This window comes from Pelobates fuscus, chromosome 6 (assembly GCF_036172605.1).
Source record: "Pelobates fuscus isolate aPelFus1 chromosome 6, aPelFus1.pri, whole genome shotgun sequence".
Taxonomy (NCBI): Eukaryota; Metazoa; Chordata; class Amphibia; order Anura; family Pelobatidae; genus Pelobates; species Pelobates fuscus.
The window spans coordinates 200047554-200074373 of record NC_086322.1 but is presented as its reverse complement, the minus strand read 5'-3'; the positions used below and the strand labels follow the sequence as shown (position 1 = coordinate 200074373).

Genomic DNA, 26820 nt, shown 5'->3' with positions numbered 1-26820 from the left:
AAATGGTTCTTATCTGCTGTCACATTCTATGTTTCTATGTATTAAAGCTGCTGTTCAATATAGTTCTAAATCCTAGTAGAATGTGGACTAATATTTATTTTTCTGTGGATAAATACCAAATAAAGACTTTTTATTTTTTACATATCACCTTCCCATTACAGAAATTGCCAGTCACCTTGAGGGTTTCAGGCAATAGTTTGTTTTGTGAATTATAGAAGGTAAAGAAGTAGTAGCAAGGAAAATCAAACTGTCACGTACCAACTGATCTTTGCACCTTTCTAATTAGTTAGGCAATAAACATTTCAGTATTGAAAGAGCTACTGTTATCTACTTAAACTGTCTTTTGATCCCATATGTAAATCACTTTTCTTAAAGGAACACTATAGTCACCTAAATTACTTTAGCTAAATAAAGCAGTTTTAGTGTATAGATCATTCCCCTGCAATTTCACTGCTCAATTCACTGTCATTTAGGAGTTAAATCATTTTGTTTCTGTTTATGCAGCCCTAGCCACACCTCCCCTGGCTATGATTGACAGAGCCTGCATGAAAACAAAACTGGTTTCACTTTCAAACAGATGTAATTTACCTTAAAGGGACACTATAGTCACCTGAACAACTTTAGCCTAATTAAGCAGTTTTGGTGTATAAACCATGCCCCTGCAGCCTCACTGCTCAATCCTCTGCCATTTAGGAGTTAAATCCCTTTGTTTATGAACCCTAGTCACACCTCCCTGCATGTGACTTGCACAGCCTTCCATAAACACTTCCTGTAAAGAGAGCCCTATTTAGGCTTTCTTTATTTCATGTTCTGTTTAATTAAGATTTTCTTAACCCCTGCTATGTTAATAGCTTGCTAGACCCTGCAAGAGCCTCCTGTGTGTGATTAAAGTTCAATTTAGAGATTGAGATACAATTATTTAAGGTAAATTACATCTGTTTGAAAGTGAAACCAGGTTTTTTTTTCATGCAGGCTCTGTCAATCATAGCCAGGGGAGATGTGGCTGGGGCTGCATAAACAGAAACAAAGTGATTTAACTCCTAAATGACAGTGAATTGAGCAGTGAAATTGCAGGGGAATGATCTATACACTAAAACTGCTTTATTTAGCTAAAGTAATCTAGGTGACTATAGTGTTCCTTTAAATAATTGTATCTCAATCTCTAAATTGAACTTACTTACTAATCACATACAGGAGGCTCTTGCAGGGTCTAGCAAGCTATTAACATAGCAGGGGATAAGAAAATCTTAATTAAACAGAACTTGCAATAAAGAAAGCCTAAATAGGGCTCTCTTTACAGGAAGTGTTTATGGAAGGCTGTGCAAGTCACATGCAGGGAGGTGTGACTAGGGTTCATAAACAAAGGGATTTAACTCCTAAATGGCAGAGGATTGAGCAGTGAGGCTGCAGGGGCATGTTCTATACACCAAACCTGCTTCATTAAGCTAAAGTTGTTCAGGTGACTATAGTGTCCCTTTAACTACCATTATTACAGGGAAGCAGTCACGATATGTGAATTAATCTTAAAGGGGAACTGTCATGGCATTGAAAATCACCTGAAATGTGTTTTAACTTAATTTCATGAGGTGCTCCATTTTCTTTAAAATTTAAATTAGGGGGACACAAAATGCACCCAGACCACTTCATCTCAATGAAGTGGTCTGGGTGAAGTGGCCCTGTAGTTTTAACTTTGCAAACTAAAACATCTCAGTTATAGAGATACTGAAATGTACACATTTCAGGGTTAAACACACTTCTAGAGGCTGTTTTCCTGACAGAAAACATTTAGATACATGCACATAGGTCCCCAATGCTTCTCTATAAGAAGCATTGCATTGGACCATTGGCTTAAGCAGGCCTCGACAAATTTTATTTGGCGCCTAGGATATGCGAGCCCTTTACCTCAGAGGCGGGTGGCATGCTGGGGGATCATTCAGGAGGATGGCATGCTGGGGGATCATTCAGGCGGGCAGCAAGTTGGAGGATTATGGAGGCAGGTGGCATGCTGGGTGCTCGTGCAGGGTGGGCGTCTGGCTGCGCAAATAAGTAGGCGCGAATAGGGAGCTGTGATGTCTCTGCTCACCCGCGCGCAGCTTAGACATCATATTCTGGCCCGGTCTAACCAAGCAGCGCCCAAGGGTGGGGGAGCAGAACAGAGACGTCACAGCTCCCAATTTGCACTTACTATTCGTGCAGTATATGTGTCTGTTTCTGTCATGGTGTGTGGGTCAGTCATGGTGTGTGTAATGTGTGTGCATCAGTATATATGTGTGTGTGATGGTGTGTTTCTGTGTCATGGTATATGTGTGTGTCGGTCATGGTATATGCGTGTGTGTGTATGTCTGTCATGGTGTGTCATGATGTGTGTGTAGGTTACCAGACCCCTTCCGTTCGCAAGGGAATGGTGTTTTTTACACACCTTTTTTTCCCCACGCAGTACTGGTCTCCCCTCGACTGCAGTGGTGTATCCTGGTTTTGTGCTGCCCTAGGCAGGACAAAACTCAGGCGCCCCTCTCCCACCTCCCCCCCCCCCGCGACACCCCCACCCAACCCTTCCCCCCCCCCCGTCCCGCCTTCTAAATACACACACACACAAATTCACTGACAGATACGCATACACTAGCTAACAGACACACACACACAGTCAGACACACACACTCACTAGCAGACACACACACACTCACTAACAGACACACACCTCACTAACAGACACACACACTCACTGTCAGACACACACACTCTCTGATATATAATATATTATAATATAATATATAATAAAATATATAATATAATGTTATATAATATATATATATAATATAATAATATATAATACAATATATATAATATAATAATATATAATATAATATATATAATATAATATATTATATAATATTTATTATATATATATTATATATATTTATTTTATATATATATTATATTATTATATTATATTATATATTATATTATATATATTATATATTATTATATTATATATATTTAATATATATAATATATATAATATATAATATATATAATATATATAATATAATATAATAATATATATAATAAATATATATAATATATATATATATTTTATATATATATATATATATATATATATAATTAATTTAACCTACCCCCCCAGCCTCCTTACCTTTGGGAATGCTGGGGGGGGGTTTCTCTATCTCCCTGGGGTCTAGTGGGGCTGCCGGTCGGGCTGCTGGGCTGGTTGCTGGGCGGGCGGCTGGCGAGGGAGCTCTTCCTCTGAGCTCTCTGCTCAGCTCCCTCGCACGCCGCAGAGTGAGGCTGGGAGCCGGAAGATGACGTCATATTCCGGCTCCCAGCCTCACTCTGCGGCGCGCGAGGGAGCTGAGTAGAGAGCTCAGAGGAAGAGCTCCCTCGCCAGCCGCCCGACCAGCCCATCAGCCCGACCGGCAGCCCAGTTAGCCGCAAGGCTAACAAGGCACTTGCCCTGGGCATTTGGGGGCGGCGTTTTTTGCCGCCCCCTGGAAAATGCCGCCCAAGGCAAATGCCTTGTTTGCCTTGCGGTTAAAACGCCCCTGCTCGACTGGCCTTGCCTTTATGGCTGAGATCAGTAAGCTTGATGATCTCAGCCAATCCAATGTTTTGCCATAGGATTGGCTGCAAAACCAATAAGCATCTCCTCATAGAGATGCATTGAATCAATGCATCTTTATGGATAATGTTCAGCACCTCCATGCAGAGCGTGGAGATGCTGAATGTAGGTGCAGCACTGACACAGGAAGCACCTCTAGTGACTGTCTGAGTGACTGTCTGAGTGACTGTCACTAGAGGTGTCACTAGGAAGCTGGCTATGGACACCAGAACCACTACATTAAGCTGTAGTGGTCCTGGTGACTATTGTGTCCTTTTAAGAATTGTATTTTAAAACCTGGCTCCTACCTTTTTTAGCTGGCTCCTAGATTCAAAGCAAATTTGTCAAACCTTGGGCAAGAGAGCGGTGCCTGCCGAGTTCTGCAGCAGGTAGAGCAGGCAGCAGGACCAAGGAAGACTCAGCACTAGAGAAAAGGTAAAGTGCCATTGGGGGGGAGGCATTAACTATGGACAAGGGCCTTATAGCATTAGGAATAAAGGTTTGTATTCCTAATGATATTGTATTCCTTCAAAGATTTAGCAAATAATATCTCAATCCAGTTCACACTTGACAAAGCAAGGGCAAACAGTGCAAATGTGAAGGGCAAACAGTGCAAATGTGAAGGACAAAATAGAAATGTGGTTTTTATCTCTCCTCTTCTCTATATGCTTTCTCAATGCTGAAATCCAGGTGCAAAAGACAGCATTTTTAACAATGACTGACAGGTAGCCAAGATGGAGGAGCTCAGTTGCAAGATAAAGATTAAGGATTAACATACTGGTTAGTGATGGTCCCATTTTAAATCTACCCCTTAATTCACCAGTTTCTAAAGAATGTAGGGAAAACACCAAAATGGAAACAAAAAGTTGAATTTGTCCAAAAACATCTGTACACCATTTCAATGAAGTGAAAGAGAGATGCAGCTGTGGTTTACAGGATCTGTAGAAAATGTTTTTCCATGCAAAAAAACATGGAAGACTAGGATAGACTGATAACATTCTTCCATTTACTAGTTGACGTGGACACCACTTCTGAAAGATCATAGCTTAACCCAAGTGTGACATTGTCCCATTAAATCAGTTCTTTTTGTCCTGTTTTGTTTGGAAACTGAGCAAAAGAACAGAACATGCACCCATGCAGGAAAACTACAAGCAGCATTACCGGAAGTGACGAAATCGCAACTTGCCATTACTCAGTGGAGGGCAGAGCGTAGGTCACAAAGGGTACATGCTTGTCTTATTTTGTTGCATTAAAAGATAGTGTCATACAGGTTTTTGAAAGTAATAATGAGGGTGGTCTCTGTGAACAATTAAAAACAGTAAAGAATGATACCTTTTATTTGGCAGACATTTTTAACAGGTTTAATGAAATTAATTTGCAGCTTCAATGAGTCAATAACTCTTATAAGTTGCAAAAATATTGTGTTATTTATCAAAATGCTTGATCTTCGCCGTCATTATCTTTTGAAGATATAATTTAATCAGTTTCCTGAACTGTTATCAATAAAAGATGATGTAACTCCAGAGAAAATTGAAAGGGTTCAGTAGCTTCCTCAACGAACTTAAATTGTATATGGAAAAACGATTTCAAGATATTTTGAACTGAATGATAAATCCGTTTACAGAAAATGTTCCTGAGGTTGATATAACTTGCCAAGAAGAACTATTAGAACATAACATGATAAAAAGAGCAAATGTAATTTTGACAGTGGTGAATACCAAAACCTCTGGGAAAATAAAACATGCCTGTATTATATCTAAATAGGTGGAAAATGGTATTCAATGTGTTGATAATTTTCCCTACCACACATCTTGTAGATTCAGGCTTTAGTGATGTTAATCATATTATCACCAAACAGATAAACCGTCTTAAAATAAACAAAAATCGTTTGTTCCCTATGAAAATCAAACCGTATATCAAATATTTAGTCTCGCAGCATCAGCCTCAAGGATTAATCATCAGTTAAACGTCCTTTCAATAAACGTTATTGTTGTAACATTTAACTTTATTTTTCTTCCATTTAAGCAGCTCGATGGAGATGTGGAAATTCATTAATTTTAAATTATATATATGTATAAACATGCATAAAGTAGAAATAAAAAGATAAATTTAAGTAAATATTTTTTTAAAAACCCTCTTTTCTATAACAAAAAAAAAAAGTCGCACCTTGCAAAAAAATTTAGTTACTGTGGCACTGGTGGGCTGTAAGGAAATTTTACCCTCAGCAAAAATACACAAGTGGACAAGTGGACGGTGGGTATTAAAAGGTTGACTTCTCCTGGTTTAGTTAAATGGATCAGGAAATGGTTTATTTGTTTGTCATGAGGTGTATCTCTAGTCACCAGAACATCCACCCCTAGAATTCTCCTATTTTAGTATCACATAATGTCTTAAGTAGATATAACCAATGACCAGGTGAATGGGAGAATTGTGTAGGTCTAGATTTTTTAGTCCTACTGAGAGCTTTTCTGGACCCAATTTGAGCTATAAAGAGTTAATATTCCACAAGTTCACACATATTTCAAATCCCATTAGGTAAAAAGAATCAGTTAGATAATTGAAGATCAATCATTAACTGCATTTATTAGAGAAGACATATTAACAACACCAGAATCAAATAATTAGATTAGTTCTACAAATAAACTAGTGATTATCTCTCTCCTAAGGAACAATAAAGTAGTTGCCTGCTTTAAAGGGACACTCTACTGCCCAAATACAAAAACAAGTCACCATGTAGTAGATATGCACAAATGAAAACCTCCATACATTTTTTTATTGGGGTTATACCTAAAACAGGATGAAAAAGCTACAGATCTCGTCTGCAGCCTTTGCAATCTTGCCCCTTCTTCCCAAGCCTAGTCTTTCTGTAGCTCTAATGATCTCAAACCTTCTTGTTTTGCAAAGATATTTATGACACTTCCTTTGGCCTGGCATGTTACGCTTGCTGACTTTAGAATATGTTAATTAATTTTGCAGGCAAGTATGTCATCAGTATACAGTAATTTTCCATTCTCCCTTATTAAAGTCCAGACGCACTGCCTAGTAAACATATATTATGAAGAGAAACCCTTAATTTGCATGCTTTCGCAAGAACAGTCAGTGTGCACATTGCCAAGAAATTAGCATGTGTGGTATTTCGAGATGTCTGGTGCATGGCAAACCATCACTCATGCCTGGCTCTGTGCCCAAAGAAGGTTCATAAAATCTCTACCCATCCCTGCTTGAGCAAGACCTAACACAACACTAAGGCTTCCGCTATTCTCACATAGCAAGAACACTCTTTGGTAGATTTCATGTCATTAGGTATGCCGTATGGCCCAATTATTTAGCCTATCACTGTTCTTACAACTACCAATTAATAACTTACTTGTAGTTTTTCCACAAGTTTTTTAACTGCCCTTTGGGGCTTCCTACTCCTCAACTGTCAGGCATATGCATTTGTCTGCCTAGGAATATTAAGGAGCTGCCACCACTCTAAACTAAGCGGCTCCTTCACTGCCTCACACAAGACTAGTGAAGGATTCGAAGGAACAGAGAAAGTAAATAGGAAAACATAATGCCACATAATGCCACATATCATACATCATGAACGTTAACCTACTGGGGTATCTGTAACATGGTGGCATGGATGACCTTGCAAAGATCACATGGTTCTGATCTGATGGAATGTTTGTACCTCAGTTTAGCATTTTGTGCTAAAATAAATACATAAAGTATATACTCAAGTATAAGTCGACCCGAATATAAGCCGAGGCCCCTAATTTTACCCCAAAAAACTGGGAAAACGTATTGACTCGAGTATAAGACTAGGGTGGGAAATGCAGCAGCTACTGGTAAATTTCTAAATAAAATTAGATCCTAAAAAAATTATATTAATTGAATATTTATTTACAGTGTGTGTATATAATGAATGCAGTGTGTGTGTATGAATGCAGTGTGTGTGTATGAGTGCAGTGTGTGTATGAGTGCAGTGGGTGTATATGAATGCAGTGTGAGTGTGTGTATGTGTTGCAGAGCCTTGGTGGGGGGTGGGCATTTTTATTATTATTTTTCTAATTATTATTTTAATAATTTTTTTTGTTATATTATTTTTTATTTTATTATTATTTTTTAAATATTATTATTTATATATTTTTCGTCCCCCCTCCCTGCTTGATACATGGCAGGGAGGGGGGCTCTCACTCCCTGGTGGTCCAGTGGCATTGGCAGTTCAGTGGAGGGGGGCTGGCAGGAAGCTCTTACTTACCTCTCCTGCAGCTCCTGTCAGCTCCCTTCTCCTCCGCGCTGGTCCGGTCAGCTCCCTCTGCAAGTCCCAGTGTAAGTCTCGCGGCCGCGCTCTGACCCCGCGGCTCTCGCGAGACTTACACTGGGAGCTGACAGGGGAGCTGACCGGACCGGCGCGGAGGAGAAGGGAGCTGACAGGAGCTGCAGGAGAGGTAAGTAAACGCTCTCTGCCAGCCCCCCTCCTACACAGCCCCTTGTCTGTATTATGGCAATGTAAACTGCCATAATACAGACATTGACTCGAGTATAAGTCGAGTTGGGGTTTTTCAGCACAAAAAATGTGCCGAAAAACTCGACTTATACTCGAGTATATACGGTATATGTTTTTCAAGTAAAACACATGGGATAAAGATTGGAACATTTTGCAGACTGTGTTCACATTGGGCATGCAACACCCAGAAGCAATGATTCCTTGTATCAGATCATTTGAATTGATGCCTGAAATCCTGTGTGAGACACACATATGGAATCAGGTTCCACTTATGTTCCTTTGTTTGATATAGTGAATCTGCCATTATAGAATCCCTGTCACTGATAACATCTAATGCATGTGCCATCATGAATTGTATATTTCAGCTTCAAGAGATGTTACTTTATTATGTGCCTGTGTGTGTGTTAGACTAATATAGCACCTAATTTCCCACCTACACCTATCCTTTTCCTAAGCTATTTCCTAGTTTAGGAAAGGTTCTCATTGGGCACATCTCCCCACGATTCTGACGTTGCCAGTTTTGGAACAAAGTAATGATGACTCTATACTTATATTTCTCTGGAAAAACATGAAATTAGTTTGCCAAAAGAATAATCAAAGCAATGCACGCTCTGTTACTGTGCTGGAGAGCAAGAGCATCACTGATAGGATTGACAGGTGGGAGGCACCTTTACTTTTTTTCTCAAAATTCAATATGTTTGCATGCAACAAACAAAGTACAGGTAAAACAATACTCTGTGTCTATTAAAATAAACTTCTACTGGAGGCTTGCCTATCGTCAGTGCGAGTGAATGCATGGAGTAGTGGCTCTGGGCGATTTTATCCCTAAGCGACTCCCAACCCATAATCCCATAATAAGTGTAGCAAATTTTGAATACTTTGAGAAGCCTCTATGTCACCCCCAAGTCCCATAGGACAACTGAACACCCTAAAACCAGAGGTGACCAAGATGGCAGCTGGTCGGGGGGCTCCTCGTCTGCATCCGATATTCATGCTGAACTGAATACAGCAGAACAATCCATTTCACATGGTCGGCCGAACTTGTACTACTACAAATATCTTCACAAACAATCTCTAGATACAATAAATCGATTCTGCGACACCTGTTAAACGCTGCCAAATCCCTTGTGCCAGTTTACTGGAAACGGACTGCAATCCCCACGCGGGGGGAATGGATTCAAAGAGTCAAGGATATCCAGGTAGCAGAAGCGTTCCGGGCTTCCCTGGCAGGGAGGGGGGACAGACACGCAGAGGCATGGCAGCCATGGTTCTCGTTCATGGTGGGGGCGTAGGAAACGCTGGCTACTTTAAGCTGGGCATGGGCTGGGGGGAGGACGGACGGCGGAGTACTACCCACTTCCCACCCCTAATATACATCACTCCTGAGAACACCCGATGACACCACAATGGCACGACCAAGAGGGCGGAGAGGACCCGGAGGGAGACGGAAGGGGACGGAGAGAAGAAGCTACATTAGGACACATGCAAGGTCATATTACGTCGCCTTTCAGATATCATACAGAACGCTCACCACTCACAAACCAAATACAGGCCATGGACCACATTTGCTATATACCATCTGCTCCGAATAGTAGACTCCACGACCACCCTGTGGCTCACTGTGAGGTGAACGCCCTGGCGGGAGCAGACAAACAAGTCCCAATCCAAACATATGACAAACAAAAAAATACCCGATAAGACCATCAGGAGTAAACCACTCACATGACACCCTTCACGCTGACGGTCCCCAGGGAATAGAATAACCACGTACCACAACAAAAGACCTATAACAGGGACTCCAACGAGATGGCAACTCACTTCATTACCCTCCCCTATAGCTATCCCACCACCCACATACATCTTTACTTCTCCATTAGGTACATACCTCGATCATACAAATCCCAAAATTGCGGGAAAAGAGATTTAAACCTGTCCTGATACTTAAGAGTAACCTATACCCATAAACAATGTAATGTACTCAATAATTGCTTCGGACATAACTCTGATCTTTACGCTAACTCATGATTGTCAGTACTCACATATGAGGTGAAGCTAATTATATGTTTGCCATTACACCGAGACTTAAGTTTATGATAACAGTTTTTGTGAATCAACCGAAAATGTACACACTTTATATTTTATTGTTTGTATATGGAGGCTTGCGCACCTCATTTACCTGCTTACGTTACCTCAATAAAAACAGATTTACACCAACAAAAAAATCCAACAACAATCCATTTCACAAAATCTCTGTGGGAGAACATTGCCCCATCAAACCCCTTGCATTTGTGTACACACAGCTTATCAAAACTTCCCTATATGATAAAATGGGAACAGGAGATTAGGAAGACTTTTTCACCTGAGCAATGGGGGACAACCATTGCCAAATGTAGGAGGTATTCTGCAGTATACGACACTGGGAGGTTAGTCACAAATTGTTAATGTGATGGTACATGGTCCCCAGTAGATTAACCCAAGTATACAAGACAGAGAGCTCCCAGTGTTGGCAATGCAAATATGATCAGGTCACCATTCTCCACACTTTCTGGGATTGTAGGTAACTAGTGTCTTACTGGGACAAGATATAGGCACAAATACTCAAACTGATGGGTTGTGATATTCCCATATACCCAGAAATATACCTAGTAGATATGTTCTCAAACGGATTGCAGGGAGAAAGCAAACATCCAATCCTACATATACTCCTGACTGCAAAAGTGTGCATAGCAGGAGCATGGAAATCTGGGGAGACACTAGAATAAAATAAAGTGCTAAACCTCTTTCCAGCACATATTTCTATGTGGGAATGTCACACACTATCTAGTAAAACAAATAAATTCTAAAAGGTATGGGCACTGTGGATGGATTTCCAATCCACACAATAGACAACCGTTAATTATGTTGACTGTTTCATAACAAAACCCCGAATTTACAGACATTTAGGAGGCATAGTGATCACACAAGATCCAATATTGAGAACAGGGCATGGACTGTCTGCCTCTGAACAGGCGAGTTCGGGATTGTTCAGGAGGGTGCACGTATATACGTTTGTTTATTTTCTTCTCCTTTTCTTTCCTTACATACAGTGTATATGCTTTCTATGCTTTTCAAAGTTTCTCTATGATTTTATTGGGTATCACCCAGTTCATGTTAAGATCACACACATGACTTTTGACTCGTAATGTAACTTGTTTGAATTACAATGTATACCTGTGTTGTAATACTCATTTTGAAGAAGTTCAATAAAATTTGAAATATGTAAAAATGACTTGCCTTGACAGGTACACCTTAATAATAAGGAAAACATTGCATTGTATTTCTTCAATACAATATTTAAACAGTGCATGACAATAAAGAAAATACAATCTTTAGAATAAAGACTCATGAGGACATTTTAAAATTATAATACTGACCTTTTGCCTTGGAGATAATGTGAGACAATCAAATTCAGCATTATTTAATTGCCTATCAAGGCTCTCCTGAACAGTCTCCTTAAGAAAACAAATACAAGCATATTAGAAAAGAAAGTGAGAATACAGTACATAAAAAGATACATGTGAAATAAATTACAATACATTATTCCATATACGTAGATCAATGAATTCTATATGTTGTTCTGTGATAATGGATGGGATTTAGGTCAATAATATGACCATAAAGAGGCTACAATTCCAACAGGATAATAGATTGCATGACCCATTTTATTTGGATTGGTCAGAGACCACCTGCCATTAAACAAGTACACAAAAATATTTTCGCTAAATTATCCCCTTTGATCAAAGGGGATTAAAACACGTACTTAATTCCAACACAATAAATGGTAGCTATTGGAACTTTTATGGGGATATTCTCTCATACCAAAGACTAGGGTAAATTCACACTAATTGGTATTATAATTTTGAGAAATCACTTTATTATTATTACAACATAAAAATGGAAAGGGTGCCCTTTTCTTTTTGTGTTGATGTTGTATAAGTATATTAAGGGAAGGATACTCTGAAGTGGCTGCAGGAAATTTTGCTTTAAAATAATTATTGCATACATGTGCACATTGTAACTTCGTCTTTTGAAGAGCAGCAGTAAAACTGCCACCTCTCATAAGAAGTCCATTGGAAACGCTCCTACAAAATATAGCTGTGTTTAACATCTCTATTTTAATGTAAACGCTCATAACTTCCTCTCTTGTTCCATTTACTCATCTTGACTTTGGTAAGTAAAAACAATGTATATGGCAGTTATGTGAAGCGTATTGTCTGTCTATCTTTCTTTGGATTTTAAATATAGATAGGGAAATTGCAATACAGTATGTGGAATAGAAATCATGAGATTTAAAAAAAAAATATGCAAAGATGAAAAATTGGATTTTAGTATATGTGTGTGTGTATATATATATATATATATATATATATATATATACACACCAAAATATAAGTAGACAGCACTCAAGGTCTTGTGAAGAAAATAGTTCTTTTAATGGTACGAAGATTCCACAATCGGTCAACGTTTCAGTTCTTCATATAGAACTTTTATCAGGATATAGTGTCACTATGTCCTAATGAAAGTTCTATATGAAGAACTCTCCTTTTACCTATCTTAAACCTCACCTGTCCTAGTTCTGCAACCTCCTTCTACAATTCTACCCTCTCCTCTCAACTAGACATCATGGCACCAGGGCCGGACTGGCCCACCGGGATACCGGGAAATTTCCCGGTGGGCCGCGGCTCCTGGGGGCTGCTCTGGCAATATGTGCCACCGGGTGGCCGGTCCGGTGGCACACACTTTGAGGGGGCCGGCCGGCAGGCGGCCCCATTGCACGCTGCAGCCTCACTGGTCCGGCGGCACACCTAATGCTGAGGGCTGAGGGAGGAGCATGTCTCTCTACCATGCTCCCTCGCGGTTCCCACAATCCCCAGCAGCATCCGTGCTGGGGATTGTGGGAACCGCGAGGGAGCATGGTAGAGATAAGCTCCCTCCCCCTTCAGCCCTCAGCATTAACAGTGCTGCCGGACCGGCGAGGCTGCAGCGTGCAATGCGGCCGGCCGGCCCCCTGACTCCTCTCAGGTGGGTGGGGGGGATGGAAGTAGGTGGGTGGGGGGGATGGAAGTGGGGGGGGGGATGAAGAGAGAGACAGAGGGGGGGGATGAAGAGAGAGACAGAGGGGGGTGATGAAGAGAGAGACAGGGGGGGGGGATGAAGAGAGAGACAGAGGGGGGGGATGAAGAGAGAGACAGAGGGGGGGGGTGAAGAGAGAGACAGAGGGGGGGGATGAAGAGAGAGACAGAGGGGGGGATGAAGAGAGAGACAGAGGGGGGGGGATGAAGAGAGAGACAGAGGGGGGGATGAAGAGAGAGACAGAGGGGGGATGAAGAGAGAGACAGAGGGGGGGGGATGAAGAGAGAGACAGAGGGGGGGATGAAGAGAGAGACAGGGGGGGGGTGAAGAGAGAGACAGAGGGGGGGGATGAAGAGAGAGACAGGGGGGGATGAAGAGAGAGACAGAGGGGGGATGAAGAGAGAGACAGAGGGGGGTGAAGAGAGAGAGGGGGGGGGTGAAGAGAGAGAGAGGGGGGGTGAAGAGAGAGAGAGACAGAGGGGGGTGGAGAGAGAGAGACAGAGGGGGGTGGAGAGAGAGAGACAGGGGGGGTGGAGAGAGAGAGACAGAGGGGGGTGAAGAGAGAGAGTCAGAGGGGGGGTGAAGAGAGAGACAGAGGGGGTGAAGAGAGAGAGAGACAGAGGGGGGGTGAAGAGAGAGACAGAGGGGGGGTGAAGAGAGAGAGACAGAGGGGGGTGAAGAGAGAGAGAGAGACAGAGGGGGGGTGAAGAGAGAGAGAGAGACAGAGGGGGGGTGAAGAGAGAGAGACAGAGGGGGGTGAAGAGAGAGAGAGACAGAGGGGGGGTGAAGAGAGAGAGAGACAGGGGGGGTGAAGAGAGAGAGAGACAGGGGGGGTGAAGAGAGAGAGAGACAGAGGGGGGTGAAGAGAGAGAGACAGAGGGGGGTGAAGAGAGAGAGAGACAGAGGGGGGGTGAAGAGAGAGAGAGACAGAGGGGGGTGAAGAGAGAGAGAGACAGAGGGGGGGTGAAGAGAGAGAGAGACAGAGGGGGGGGTGAATAGAGAGAGAGAGACAGAGGGGGGGTAAATAGAGAGAGAGACAGAGGGGGGGAGAGTGCCACAGGGAGAGGGGGGAGAGTGGGGCGAATAGAGAGAGACAGAGGGGGAGGGAGAGTGCCACAGGGAAAGGAGGGATAAAGAGACAGAGGGGGGAGAGTGAGACACAAGGGGAGAAAGAGGGGCGAATAGAGAGAGACAGAGGGGGAGGGAGAGTGCCACAGGGAAAGGGGGGAGAAAGAGACAGAGGGGGGAGAGTGAGACACAAGGGGAGAAAGAGGGATGAATAGAGAGAGACAGAGGGGTTGGGAGAGTGCCACAGGGAAAGGAGGGAGAAAGAGACAGAGGGGGGAGAGTGAGACACAAGGGGAGAAAGAGGCGTAAATAGAGAGAGACAGAGGGGGAGGGAGAGTGCCTCAGGGAAAGGAGGGAGAAAAAGACAGAGGGGGGAGAGTGAGACACACGGGGAGAAAGAGGGGTGAATAGAGAGAGACAGTGCCACAGGGAGAGGGGGGAGAGTGAGACACAAGGGGAGAAAGAGGGATGAATAGAGAGAGACAGAGGGGGAGGGAGAGTGCCACAGGGAAACTCTAGCCCTGGAGCTACGGGCTAGAGTTCACTCTCACCACTGCGACCACCAGGGATTCCTGGTGGTCCAAGTGGTGAGAGTGAACTCTAGCCCCATACAAACACTGCCCACACACACCATACACATTCACACACTGCACCCCCATACACACACACAGACCCCCATACACACATTCCCAACACACACAGCCACCCATACACACATTGCCCCACGCACCCTACACACTGAACATTTCACACACATTGCACCTCTCACACATTGCACCACTGCTCCTATACCCTACTACAGCCCCATATCCCAGCAGACCCCAGGTAAGTTGTCAAACTGTACTTAAACGGTTTGACTACTTACTCTGGGAGCGGGTCCCGGCACTCCTGGCACCATACCCACTACACAGAGCAGTAGTGGTTATTGTGCATGGATTATTTCTTTAAATAATCTATAGGTGCCCCTCCTGAGATCAGGCTCTGGATCCGCCACTGATTTATATTATATATATATATATATATATATATATATATATATATATATAAAAATTATGCCTATTATATTTACACATATATTAATGTACATTTATATATGCATAATACACTAAGAAATGTCATTGATATGTACAATATGTAATAAGCAGATATTGGCCCAGTCTTGTTGCTAGGTGCATAATCCAGCACAATAACATATTTAAAGTGAAGAGTGCACCCACAGGACCTCAAAATAAACAAGATAACGTAATTTTTTACAGTTGTGCCCTACATACATTCACCATTTCAGTCCCATTACCAAGCGTTCCTTAATATGTCATGGTAGTTGGACTGAAACATTGGTTATATGCAAAGGCACGTCTGCTTAAAATAAATCTGCACTCTTTTTTTTTAAGCCTATATGTGCCTTATTTCACGTTGGAGTAATAATTTTAATTTTAAGTTATCTTTTCTAACTCTGTATCTGCACACTATGCTGGCGCGACGCATTATGGGGCTGGTAAATAATTTTTTTCCAGGGCTGCTTTTAATTCCCAGTCCGGCCCTGCATGGCACCTTGTACATTTAAACGCCGCAGGCCCCCCCAACAACAACCCTGGCACACCAAGCTCACTCGATACCTCCAAAAATGCTCTAGAACTGCTGAACGCTGTTGGAGAAAGTCTCACTGTGCATCTGACTTTCTCCACTATAAATTTATGCTGAGCTCATACAGCTTGGCTCTTTCCTCTGCAAAAGTTAATTACTTCAATACCCTCATAACCACACTCTCCCGCGAACCCAAACGACTATTTCACACATTTAACTCTCTTCTTCACCCTGCTGTTCCTTCTCCACCTACTAACTTGACCGCCTCAGACTTTGAAACTCACTTCACTGACAAGATTTCTACAATCTGAGAAGAGATCTCTCATCTTTCTTCTTCTCCTTACAATACTTCCCCTAACTTCACTCCCTCTGCTGTTCTATGTTCATTCGCACCCGCTACATTGGAAGAGGTTTCTGCTCTGCTCCAGTTCTCCCGCCCCACCACCTGCTCCCTAGATCCAATTCCCTCGCATCTCATCCGTACTCTGTCTTCTTCTCTTTATCCACCTCTCACTAAAATTCTCAATCTCTCTCTCTCCTCTGGTATATTTCCATCACCCTTCAAACATGCAACAGTAACCCCAATTCTAAAGAAGCCCAATCTTGACCCTAACTCCCCATCCAACTATCATCCTATCTCGCTACTGCCTTTTGCATCCAAGATCCGTGAAAGAATTGTGTATGCTAGATTGACAGACTTCCTCGAGTCCAACTCTCTGCTAGACCCGCTTCAGTCTGGTTTCCGCGCTAAGCACACTGTGGAAACGGCACTGACCAAAGTATCCAATGATCTACTCGCTGCAAAATCTCGTGGTCACTACTCTATCCTAATTCTCCTTGACCTGTCTGCGGCTTTTGACACTGTTGATCATCAACAGCTTCTTCTCATCCTCCGCAATATCGGTCTACAAGATATTGCTCTCTCCTGGTGCTCTTTCAGTGTTTCTTTCTCTGGCTCTGCTTCTTCTCCCCAACTCCTCTTGGTTGGTGTCCCCCAAGGTTCAGTCCTTGGTCCCCTACTGTTCTCCATAAATACTGCCTTCCTTGGTAAACTCATTAGCTACTTTGGCTTCCAATATCATTTCTATGCAGATGACACGCAAATCTACCTGTCCTCTCCTGATCTCTCCCCGTCCCTCTTGACTAGTGTCACTGACTGCCTCTCTGCTGTTTCTAACTGGATGGCTGCCCACTTCCTTAAACTAAACTTGACCAAAACTGAAATTCTAGTCTTTCCTCCCACAAGTGTTACTCCTGTGTCTGTCTCCCTCCAAGTCAACGGTGCTACCATCAGCTCCACCACGCAGGCTCGCTGCCTAGGTGTTCGCTTTGACTCTGACCTCTCCTTCAAGCCTCGTGTTCAATCTATCGCCAAATCATGTCATTTCCATCTCAAAAACATTGCGCGCATCCGCCCCTACTTAACGCCAGATGCGACTACGGTGTTGGTCCATTCCACTGTCCTTTCTCGCCTTGACTACTGTAATCTGCTTCTCAGTGGTCTTACGTGCTCCCAACTTGCGCCGTTACAGTCCATAATGAATGCAGCGGCAAGGCTCATCTTCCTGTCCGCCCGCACCTTCCATGCCTCACCCTTCTGTCAGTTACTACATTGGCTTCCTATAAAATATAGAGCTCAATTTTAAATTCTGGTTCTTGCTTTCAAATCTCTACATAATGCTGCTCCCATCTATCTATTCTCCCTTATACACAAGTATGTCCCGTCTAGGCCCTTACAATCTGCTGAAGACTTACGTCTATCTTCTGTACGTACTCCCACCTCTGATGCTCGCCTTCAAGATTTCTCGAGGGCTGCACTGTTCCTGTGGAACTCGCTTCCCTCCTCCGTTAGATGCTCACCCAGTCTCCACTCCTTCAAAAAATTGTTAAAAACCCACTTCTTCATAAAAGCGTATCAATTAAACTGTTAATAGCTCCCAACTGATTCCTCTTCTGCAACTGTCACTACTCTAATACTATCCTTACCTTTTTGTGTAATTTTACCCCACTCCCTCTAGCATGTAAGCTCATTGAGCAGGGCCCTCAACCCCTCTGTTCCTGTGTGTCCAACTTGTCTGGTTACAACTACATGTCTGTTCGTCCACCCATTGTAAAGCACTGCGGAATTTGACGGCGCTCTATAAATATCATAATAATAATAATAATAATAATAATATATATATATATATATATATATATATACACACACACACACACATATACATGCATACCATACACTAACATATTCACAGTTCCAGGAGTTAACCTAAGAGGGTGCATTAATGGATTCTGCAGGCTAAACATTATTATTTTTGTACCTTTCTTCTTGGAGATGATATTTTTAGACCATCCAATTCAGAATTATTTAATTGCTTGCTGAAACTCTCTTGAACAGCCTCCTAAAATATAGATAAATATGGAAATGTTTAAACAGAAAGTACAAATATTGAAAAGTCATATTTACAACCAACAAATATAATTAAATTGTTAAAACTTGCATTAGGGGGAAACAACCTTCAGCAATCCAGATATTGTGGCCCACGTCTTCCTTGATGCTTTGCCAGCATGATACATAACATGATACTGCTACAACAATAGCAGTATGGGAAAAGTAGTCCAGAACATTTGGAGTACAGACAGTTGCCTACCCCTGATTACATAGAATTACATACAGAGACACCTATTCACACTCACCTTATTTGTTGGTCTTGGTGATGACGATTCAGCACTAATTGATTTACTTGCAGTGCTCTCCTGAACAGTCTTCTTTAAAAAAAAAAAATTTGAAAACATTTACATTTAAATTGAAACTAATATTGGGATATATACAAACAAAATAAGTGAGCAACCAATGATAGAGTGTAAATCCTACACATTCTGTAAATGTACAAACCGAAGGATGCACACTGTCCATTTTTGACAGATTTTGAACTTTTTATTTTTTAGTAATGGAAAGACTTTATTTAAATTTTACTTTAAGTGGTATTGTTGGGGACTATTTGGGGATTTGATATGTCACTCTAACTTTAAGATCATTTTTTATCACATAGGATAATACCACTTTAAGATTTGCATGATTTGGTTTTTGGTTCCTTTTTAAGACTTAAGGCTGAGTAAGAAGCAATGTTTCATTTGATTTTTACTCAATTTGAAGATTTTCTTTATCGGATATGTCAATATCCCCCTGCGATTTCACTGTATATGATATTTTAGATCTCCATGTGTTCATTGTCCTTTTCAAGATCCCTAGTTTTCTCCATTTATTATTATTCTCCTTTTATGTTTATTTTTTTTGTTTGTTTTATGTCTTATTTTTTCAGTTTTTTATTTTTAAACCTTTATTGTTTGTAAATTATGCTCTTAGGTTCCCTTGCAACACTGCATTTACTCTTATAATAGTTGTAAATAACCATTATTGCTATGTTGATTCAATAATGCAATTCTTATTACTTCAGGTGTGGAAATAAAAAAAAAATATGAATTTTTAATACACATGTTTAACAATTGTGTTATAGCGACATTACCTTTTATGATGTGCTCATTTGGGAGCACTTTTTACCATTGGAAGGAGAGAGAGAGAGAAGAAGAAAAAAAAAATATCACCCTTTTTGCCACATTTAGATTGCCAATTGCATGTCCACAGTCTGCTCATTTGAGGTGACTTTGGTATAAATAGTGATTTGGAAAAGTGGTACTTAAAAGCCATGTTGATCAGGGAATGAACAGAGGAATCGTATTGTGAATTTTGGCACGGTTGGGATACCATAGTACAGGGCTTAACAAATTTTCTTTAAATATAGAAGCCAGCTAAAAAAGTTAGGAGACATTTTTTTTCCCAATAACAAAAATACAATTCTTATAGTCACCAGAACCACTGTATTTAAATTTAATGGCTCTGGTGTCTATATATATATATTTTTTTTTTTATAAATATTCTTTATTTGTTTTTCATTACAGTGACAGACAATACATTAGATAAACATTATATAAAACCATCCATAATGTAAACTGGCTCATTCAATCAAACATCCTGACAAATACAATACTATGAAGTAGGGCCCAAGCAGAGAGAAAAGAAAGAGTAAATAATCTAATACAATATAACTCCTTTTACCGAAATGCACTAATCACTTTATTATCCTAGCAGGGACATAACTCTTAGAAGGCAGTTTTCTTTTGCTTTTGTTTTCTTAACCGAAGACTTATTTCTCCAGCATACCCCAGTTCCATTTTCAGTTGGAATATTAATTGTTTACCCAGTGATAAAATTATATTTATTTTGATTGTTTCCATTCTCTCGCTATAATAATCTTTAAGGCTAGAAAACTATGGGTAACTAAATAGAAATGTATAGCAGTTAGATCAGGCCAACCCCAGTGAAGAATTGCAGTGACTGGGTTTTTATCAATCTTAATCCCTTCTAGTTTAACTAAAGTACGGTACACTTGATCCCAAATTTGTTTTATTTTTGGACAGTTCCAACAGATATGTAAATAACTCCCAACTGCACTTGAACATCACCAGCATATATTTGAGACATTAGTATCTATTTTATTTAGTCTAGTAGGTACTAAATACTATCTGCTGGTAACTTTATAAAAAGTTTAAATCAAAACAATGTTATGAACATTTTTCTTTAATTTTTGTAGAGCTTTTCCCCAAGCATCCACTTCTATGGACATATTACACTCGGTTTCCCACTTGTTCAAAGCATTTATATTAATATTATATGGAATTAATCGAGACAACATATAACATTTTGATAATCATTTTCTAGAATTTGCATGAGCAAATATTTGTTTGATACAAAAAGACCCTCTATTCTTCCCCTCCACATAATTCTTAGAAAGAAAAGATTGCACCCTTATATAATTGAATGTTTCTGAAATAGGTAGCTCATATTCTAGCCTTAAAGTGGCGAATAATTTAACTAAACCTCCTGTCATAATGCATCCGATCTCTCCAATATTCTTTTCTTTCCAATGATCTAGATTTATATCTTCTATAAAGGATTCTAAAATCTCTATCTCCATGAAGTCATATATCTTGCCCCTGTGGTTCATTTGCTTCCTCAGTTTAAACCATATCGGAAGAGTTTGACAAATTATTTTATTTTGAATTTCTTTTAAAATTAAATTTCCTTTTTCATGCCATAACATTTTATTTAATTGCTGCTTAGTCAATGATAAAGTCTCAAGTTTGTACCATCCTGTATTTATTGCTTCTTTTTTCATTTAAAATTTGTGTATGGGAGACGGGGCTAAGACAGCAAGCAAAGCAGACGTCTGAAAGCTGAGCTCCCGGGTGAATCAACGATTATCACTGATAACTCGCAAACACCGTGTCACAAACTAAACCGGTAATCAATGCCTGCATAAAGGAAGACCTGGTGACTCGTTTGACACTTTTCCCGAGCGTTTAGGTGACCGGGAACACATGATGGCTAGCTGGGGCCTGCAAGTGACGAAGACAAGGAGAAACGGCCGCTCTCCCAGTTGACGAACCGGAGACACAGACCCGTGGGCACCCTGTCGCCCCCCCCCCCCCTCCTCCCCTGGACCAGAGGGGGTTATCCCGGTCCAACTTTAAGAGAACACACTCTGGCACTAAATCTAAATAAAGAATGATGGGAGCAGAGAGACGAGGCACGGCCCCGCAAAATGGCCGTCGCCACGTGTGCTCACAACGAGGAAAGACCCGACCTAATGTCCAAGCTTGAAGCAATATTGTCTGCGTTCTGGAAGAAAATGGAGGCTAATGAGCAGCAGACGGAGTCACGCAAGAGGGCCACAAGCTTACCCAAGGTACTGCCGACAAACCCCTACCGCAGACGCACACTCCCTCCCACAGCCGGAGCCAGAAACTGGCGCCAACATGGATGGGGCTCCCGGCGGGCCCGCAAACGACTGACCTTGCCACAAACGGAGCACCGCCAGAACAGCCGCCCTAAACACTAAGATTCACAACCCTGGCAAACAAAGGGGCCCTTCCGAGCTCTACACCTAGCTTAGCGACGGGAATCGGCACTAACAAAGAGACTCAGGCGGCACACTCCAAGCGCCCTCCGACTACCCCACACAGTCTCTACCCCCCCCCCCCCCCTCAGCCATGCTGCTGTTCCCCCCCGCATCACAAGCGACTGTGCGGCTGCACACTCCACAAGGCACCACCAGAGCTAACCTCCAAAGCAGAGACAGTAAACTCAGGGGCCACTATAGAAAGAACGAGGAGGACAACGTCCGAGAGGTGCCAACGCTGGGTATCGGATGAAGCGCCCATCACACTACCTCACATGGGTATTTGTAGCACGGACTGCACCGAGCACTCTTAACAGTTAAATACCCAGCCCAAGACCTCTACCACACAGACTATGCTCCCAAGCAAGCGCTTACCTGCAATTATAATGTTATTTAACCCAAAACCTGCTCCTAGCGATATAACACTTAGTTAAGCAATGGCACAGCAGAGCATTGCTATGCTCAGTGAGAATAGCGCTATGATTATACAACGTAGGCAAAACCTTAACAATGCTATCTGCTATATAATGTCTCCTAGCTTATACAAGCACAGTACAACTTTCATGTGTATTACTTTAACTGGCTAATGCTGCACAGCAAAACGTGTTTATACATCTACACATTATGACTACGACAGCATAGCAAACTTGGTATTGACAAAATAGCCGTTACTTTACTTCATTGTGCTTTAGTTTATCTTACTTCATTAACTTAGCTGTTTAGTTAAGCATGTGTTCACTCTTATTAAATTTATGTGCACTGTTTATCCATGCCATACAACGGTCTTTCTATGATTATGGAAACTCTGGCATACGCTGTTGTGGCATTGCTGGCGTAACTGTAATTTGTCTAATCTATGCACGACAAAATAAAAAAAAAAAATGTGTATGATGTATCATGCTAGCTTCATAGTGCTTTCTGATATTGGGAAAATTCATACCGCCTTGCCTGGGGCCCTCGTCAACTGGACTAGATTAATGCGAGGTCTTTTTCCTTTCCATACAAAATTCCTAAACGTACTCTGAATTAATTCTAACCAGCTATCTGGTACCTTTAAAGGGACCATTTTAAAAAAAATATGTCCACTTTGAAAGAATATACGCGTTTATTATATTTATTCTTCCAGCCCAACTCAAAAATGTACTGTTCCATCAATTTTAAGACATTCTTTTCAACAATGATATTTAAATTGTCTGACAGTATAACTCCTAAATACTCAATGCTTCCCTTAGCCTCCTCAAAGCTGTACTTTTCTAATATTTGTCTCTTAACATCAGAATCGCATATTGAGAACATTGCTGTTGATTTGTCTATGTTCATTTTATAATTCAACACTTCACTATAATGATTTATCTCCTCCCTAAGATTGAAAATAGAGGTAGAGGGATTCGTTAACGTAATTATTGTGTCATCAGCATACAAACACACCGTTAGGTCCTCTGATGCTACAGGAATCCCTTTAATGTTCCGATTAGATCTAATTCTGGCTGCAAAGGGAGATAATATACAATATTGGTGAGAGCGGGCATCCCTGACGGGTGCCATTATTTGGCTCTGGTGTCTATAGCATGTTCCTTTAAGAATTGTATATTTGTTTTTGGAAAAAAACTAACTCCTAACTAAAGTTTCTGCTATCTAGACATATCTACATTCAGCATCTCCACGCTCTGCATGGAAGTGTATCCGGCTTTTTGCAAAAACTGCAGAAACTGAATTCCGGCCCCCCTCAGCTATTTATTAGCTGACTGCTCTCAGCCAATAGAAATATACACAGAATTGACATTAGCCAACCTAGAACTCTTGGCCAGAGTGCAGAGCAACACTTTAAAAAAGCGATATTGAAAAAGGAAGTAAAAATATTGAAAACTGTTATCTAAAATAAAGTTGAATAACTAAAAAAATTATACACTCACGTTTACTCTTGGGGATGATGATTTGTGATATTCGTATTCAGATGTATTTAATTTTTGGGCAGAAATCTCTGCAACAGCCTCCTTAAAAATACAAAAAATAAAAATTAGTAACATTGAAATTGAAAATAGTAAGAGGTATATATCCTACATATAATATAACTCAGTATGTGTGTATACCTTTCTTCTTGGAGATGATGTTTTGACACAAACATATTCCGTGTTATTTAACTGTATAACGGGGTCCTCCTGAACAACCTCCTTAAAACCAAACATACAGACATAAGAATACAAAAATAAAAATCCACATGTACAATACTTTTGTTTAATAATTTAACAAATATTATATAAAAAGTACAGTGACCACTATACTCTACGAATAACAATCAATACATCAATCATAATTAACCCCTTAAGGACCGGACTGTTTTTGCGATGTTGTACATTTGCGACCAGGCATCTTTTTACACTTTTGTGGTGTTTGTGTTTAGCTGTAATTTTCCGCTCTCTCATTTACTGTTCCCATACAAATGATATATTGTTTTTTTCAGGACAAAAGGGGCTTTCTTTACATACCATTATTTAAATAATCTCATGTAATTTAATTTTAAAAAAATGAAAAAATATGATGAAAAATTGAAAAAAATACATGTTTTTTGACTTTTATGTGAAAAATCTTTTACTCATCTACAAAAGCGAATGAAAAAAACTGCTAAATAGATTCAAAATTTTGTCCTGAGTTTAAAAATACCCAGTGTTTACATGCTTTTTGCTATTTTTTTGCATGTTATAGGGCTATAAGTACAAGTAGGATATTGCGGTTTCAAAACATACATTTTAAAATGTATCAATAGTGACATTGTAACACTATTATCTGTCATAAATCGCTGAATAACACCCCACATGCACATATTTTTTTTAAAGTAGACAACCCAGGGTATTCAATATGGGGTATGTCCAGACTTTTTTAGTAGCCACTTAGTCGCAAACACTGGCCAAAGTTAGCGTTCATATTTGTTTGTGTGTGAAAAAAGTAAAAAACTAAATTGAACGCTAATTTTGGCCAGTGTTTGTGACTAAGTGGTTACTAAAAAAGACTGGACATACCCCATTTGCAATACCTTGGGTTGTCTTCTTTTGCAAATGGTATGCCATCATGGGGGTAATTCTCATTCCTGGGTTACCATACGCTCTCAAAGGCAACGTAACCAACCTGGCCATTTTCAATGTAAAAATATTTGACCCATATATTTGACCCTGTAACTTTCAAAAATGCTATAAAATCTGTACATGTGGGGTACTGTTATACTCAGGAGACTTTGCTGAACACAAATATTAGTGTTTCAAAACTGGAAAATGTATCACAACAATTATATCATCAGTAAAAGTGCTGTTTGTGTGTGAAAAATGCAAAAACTTCACCATCGCTGTGATATGTTTTACTGTTTTGAATCACTAATATTTGTGTTCAGCAAAGTCTCCCGAGTAAAACAGTACCCCCAATGTACAGGTTTTAGGGTGTCGTAGAACGTTACAGGGTAAAATACAGTGATAGCAAATTAAATTCTCTGGACTTATGGCCTGGGTTGGCAGGCAGGTCCCTTAAATTGCAATCAATAAAATAACTTAATTATGTAAAAATATTACATAAATACGCACGTAGAATTTAAATATATATATGCATATTTATATATTTGAAGTCTACGTGTATCTTTATATACTTATTTATGTAATTTTGTATATGGACATATGAATAGTTCGTATTATTTTTATTTATTTATATATACATAGATATATATATACAATTTCATTCTAAGTGTATTTTGATATAAATATATATATATATTAATATCAAAATACAGTTAGAATAAAATGTCGTATAGATATATAATTTTTTTAAAATTTTTATTATTATTTTTCATGTTTAATTTAATTTAAATTACTTATTATATATATACGTGTGTAATTTAATTATAAGTGTATTTTTATATTAATATATGTACATATTAATATAAAAATACACTTAGCATGACATTATATATATGATATATAGACATATATTATATAGGTATAATATATGTCTATATATCATATATATATATATACATATATATATAATATTTTTTTTTATTCACTTTAACTTAATTTTTTTTTATGATTTTACAGCAGCAGGGAGACTGCCTGTCAGCACAGACAGTCCCCCTGCAGGCAGACACATGGACACCTATTGTGACCATGTGGTCGCCCTGTTGAGCAATCACATGGCCACAGGGGTCCTAATTCGCCATGGGGAGACTGTCTGGGCTGCAGGCAGTCTCCCCACAACGGGAGCACCGCCGATTGCCGCCGGGGGAACGACGGCGATCGGGTAAGTACATCTTAAATTTAGGACGGTTCAGGACCGTCGTCGGTAGGCAATGGAAAAATGCAGATGACGGTCCTGAACCGTCGTCCGTCCTTAAGGGGTTAAATGACAAAAACTAAGACAAAAAATAAAGTGTTTAATGGAAATTTTTATCAAATACGGTAGCCATAAAAATGAATTAGGGGAGTGTGACATTGTTGGCAGGCCATACCTTTTTTCTTGGAGATGAGGTTTTGCGACAATTATATTCAGCATTATTTAATTGCCTGGTGAGGCCTTCCTGAAAAAAAACAAATTAAATATACAAATGTTTGATTTGAAAAATATATCTACATACAACAAAAATCCAGACACACGAAATACACAAATGTACAAAGGTAAAAATACTGAAAAATGTATTCATAAACTAGTGGCACAGTTGAAAAATACACATACCTTTCTTCTTGGCGATAATGATGTGTGACTATCATATTCAGCATTATTTAACTGCTTCATACATCTCTCCTGAGTAGCCTCCTTAAAAAAAATAAAATGGGGATGTTAAAATAAACTATAACAATAGCAAAATGAGATAACTACACATAATTTATAATAATAAATATTATTGAATATTTTATTATAATAAAAAAAAAGCAAGAGTCATATTTAATAAC

The 26820-nt window shown here is 40.1% G+C and overlaps 1 protein-coding gene across 1 annotated transcript in view; it reads right to left on the bottom strand.

Annotated features, from left to right (window-relative positions):
- Positions 1 to 26820, bottom strand: part of FAM13A (family with sequence similarity 13 member A) — a 234200-nt gene that overhangs the window by 116981 nt on the left and 90399 nt on the right. Inside the window, exon 8 of the mRNA XM_063458640.1 lies at positions 11525 to 11602. Within this exon, the coding sequence (XP_063314710.1) occupies positions 11525 to 11602 (78 nt within the window). The remainder of the gene's footprint in view (positions 1 to 11524; positions 11603 to 26820) is intronic.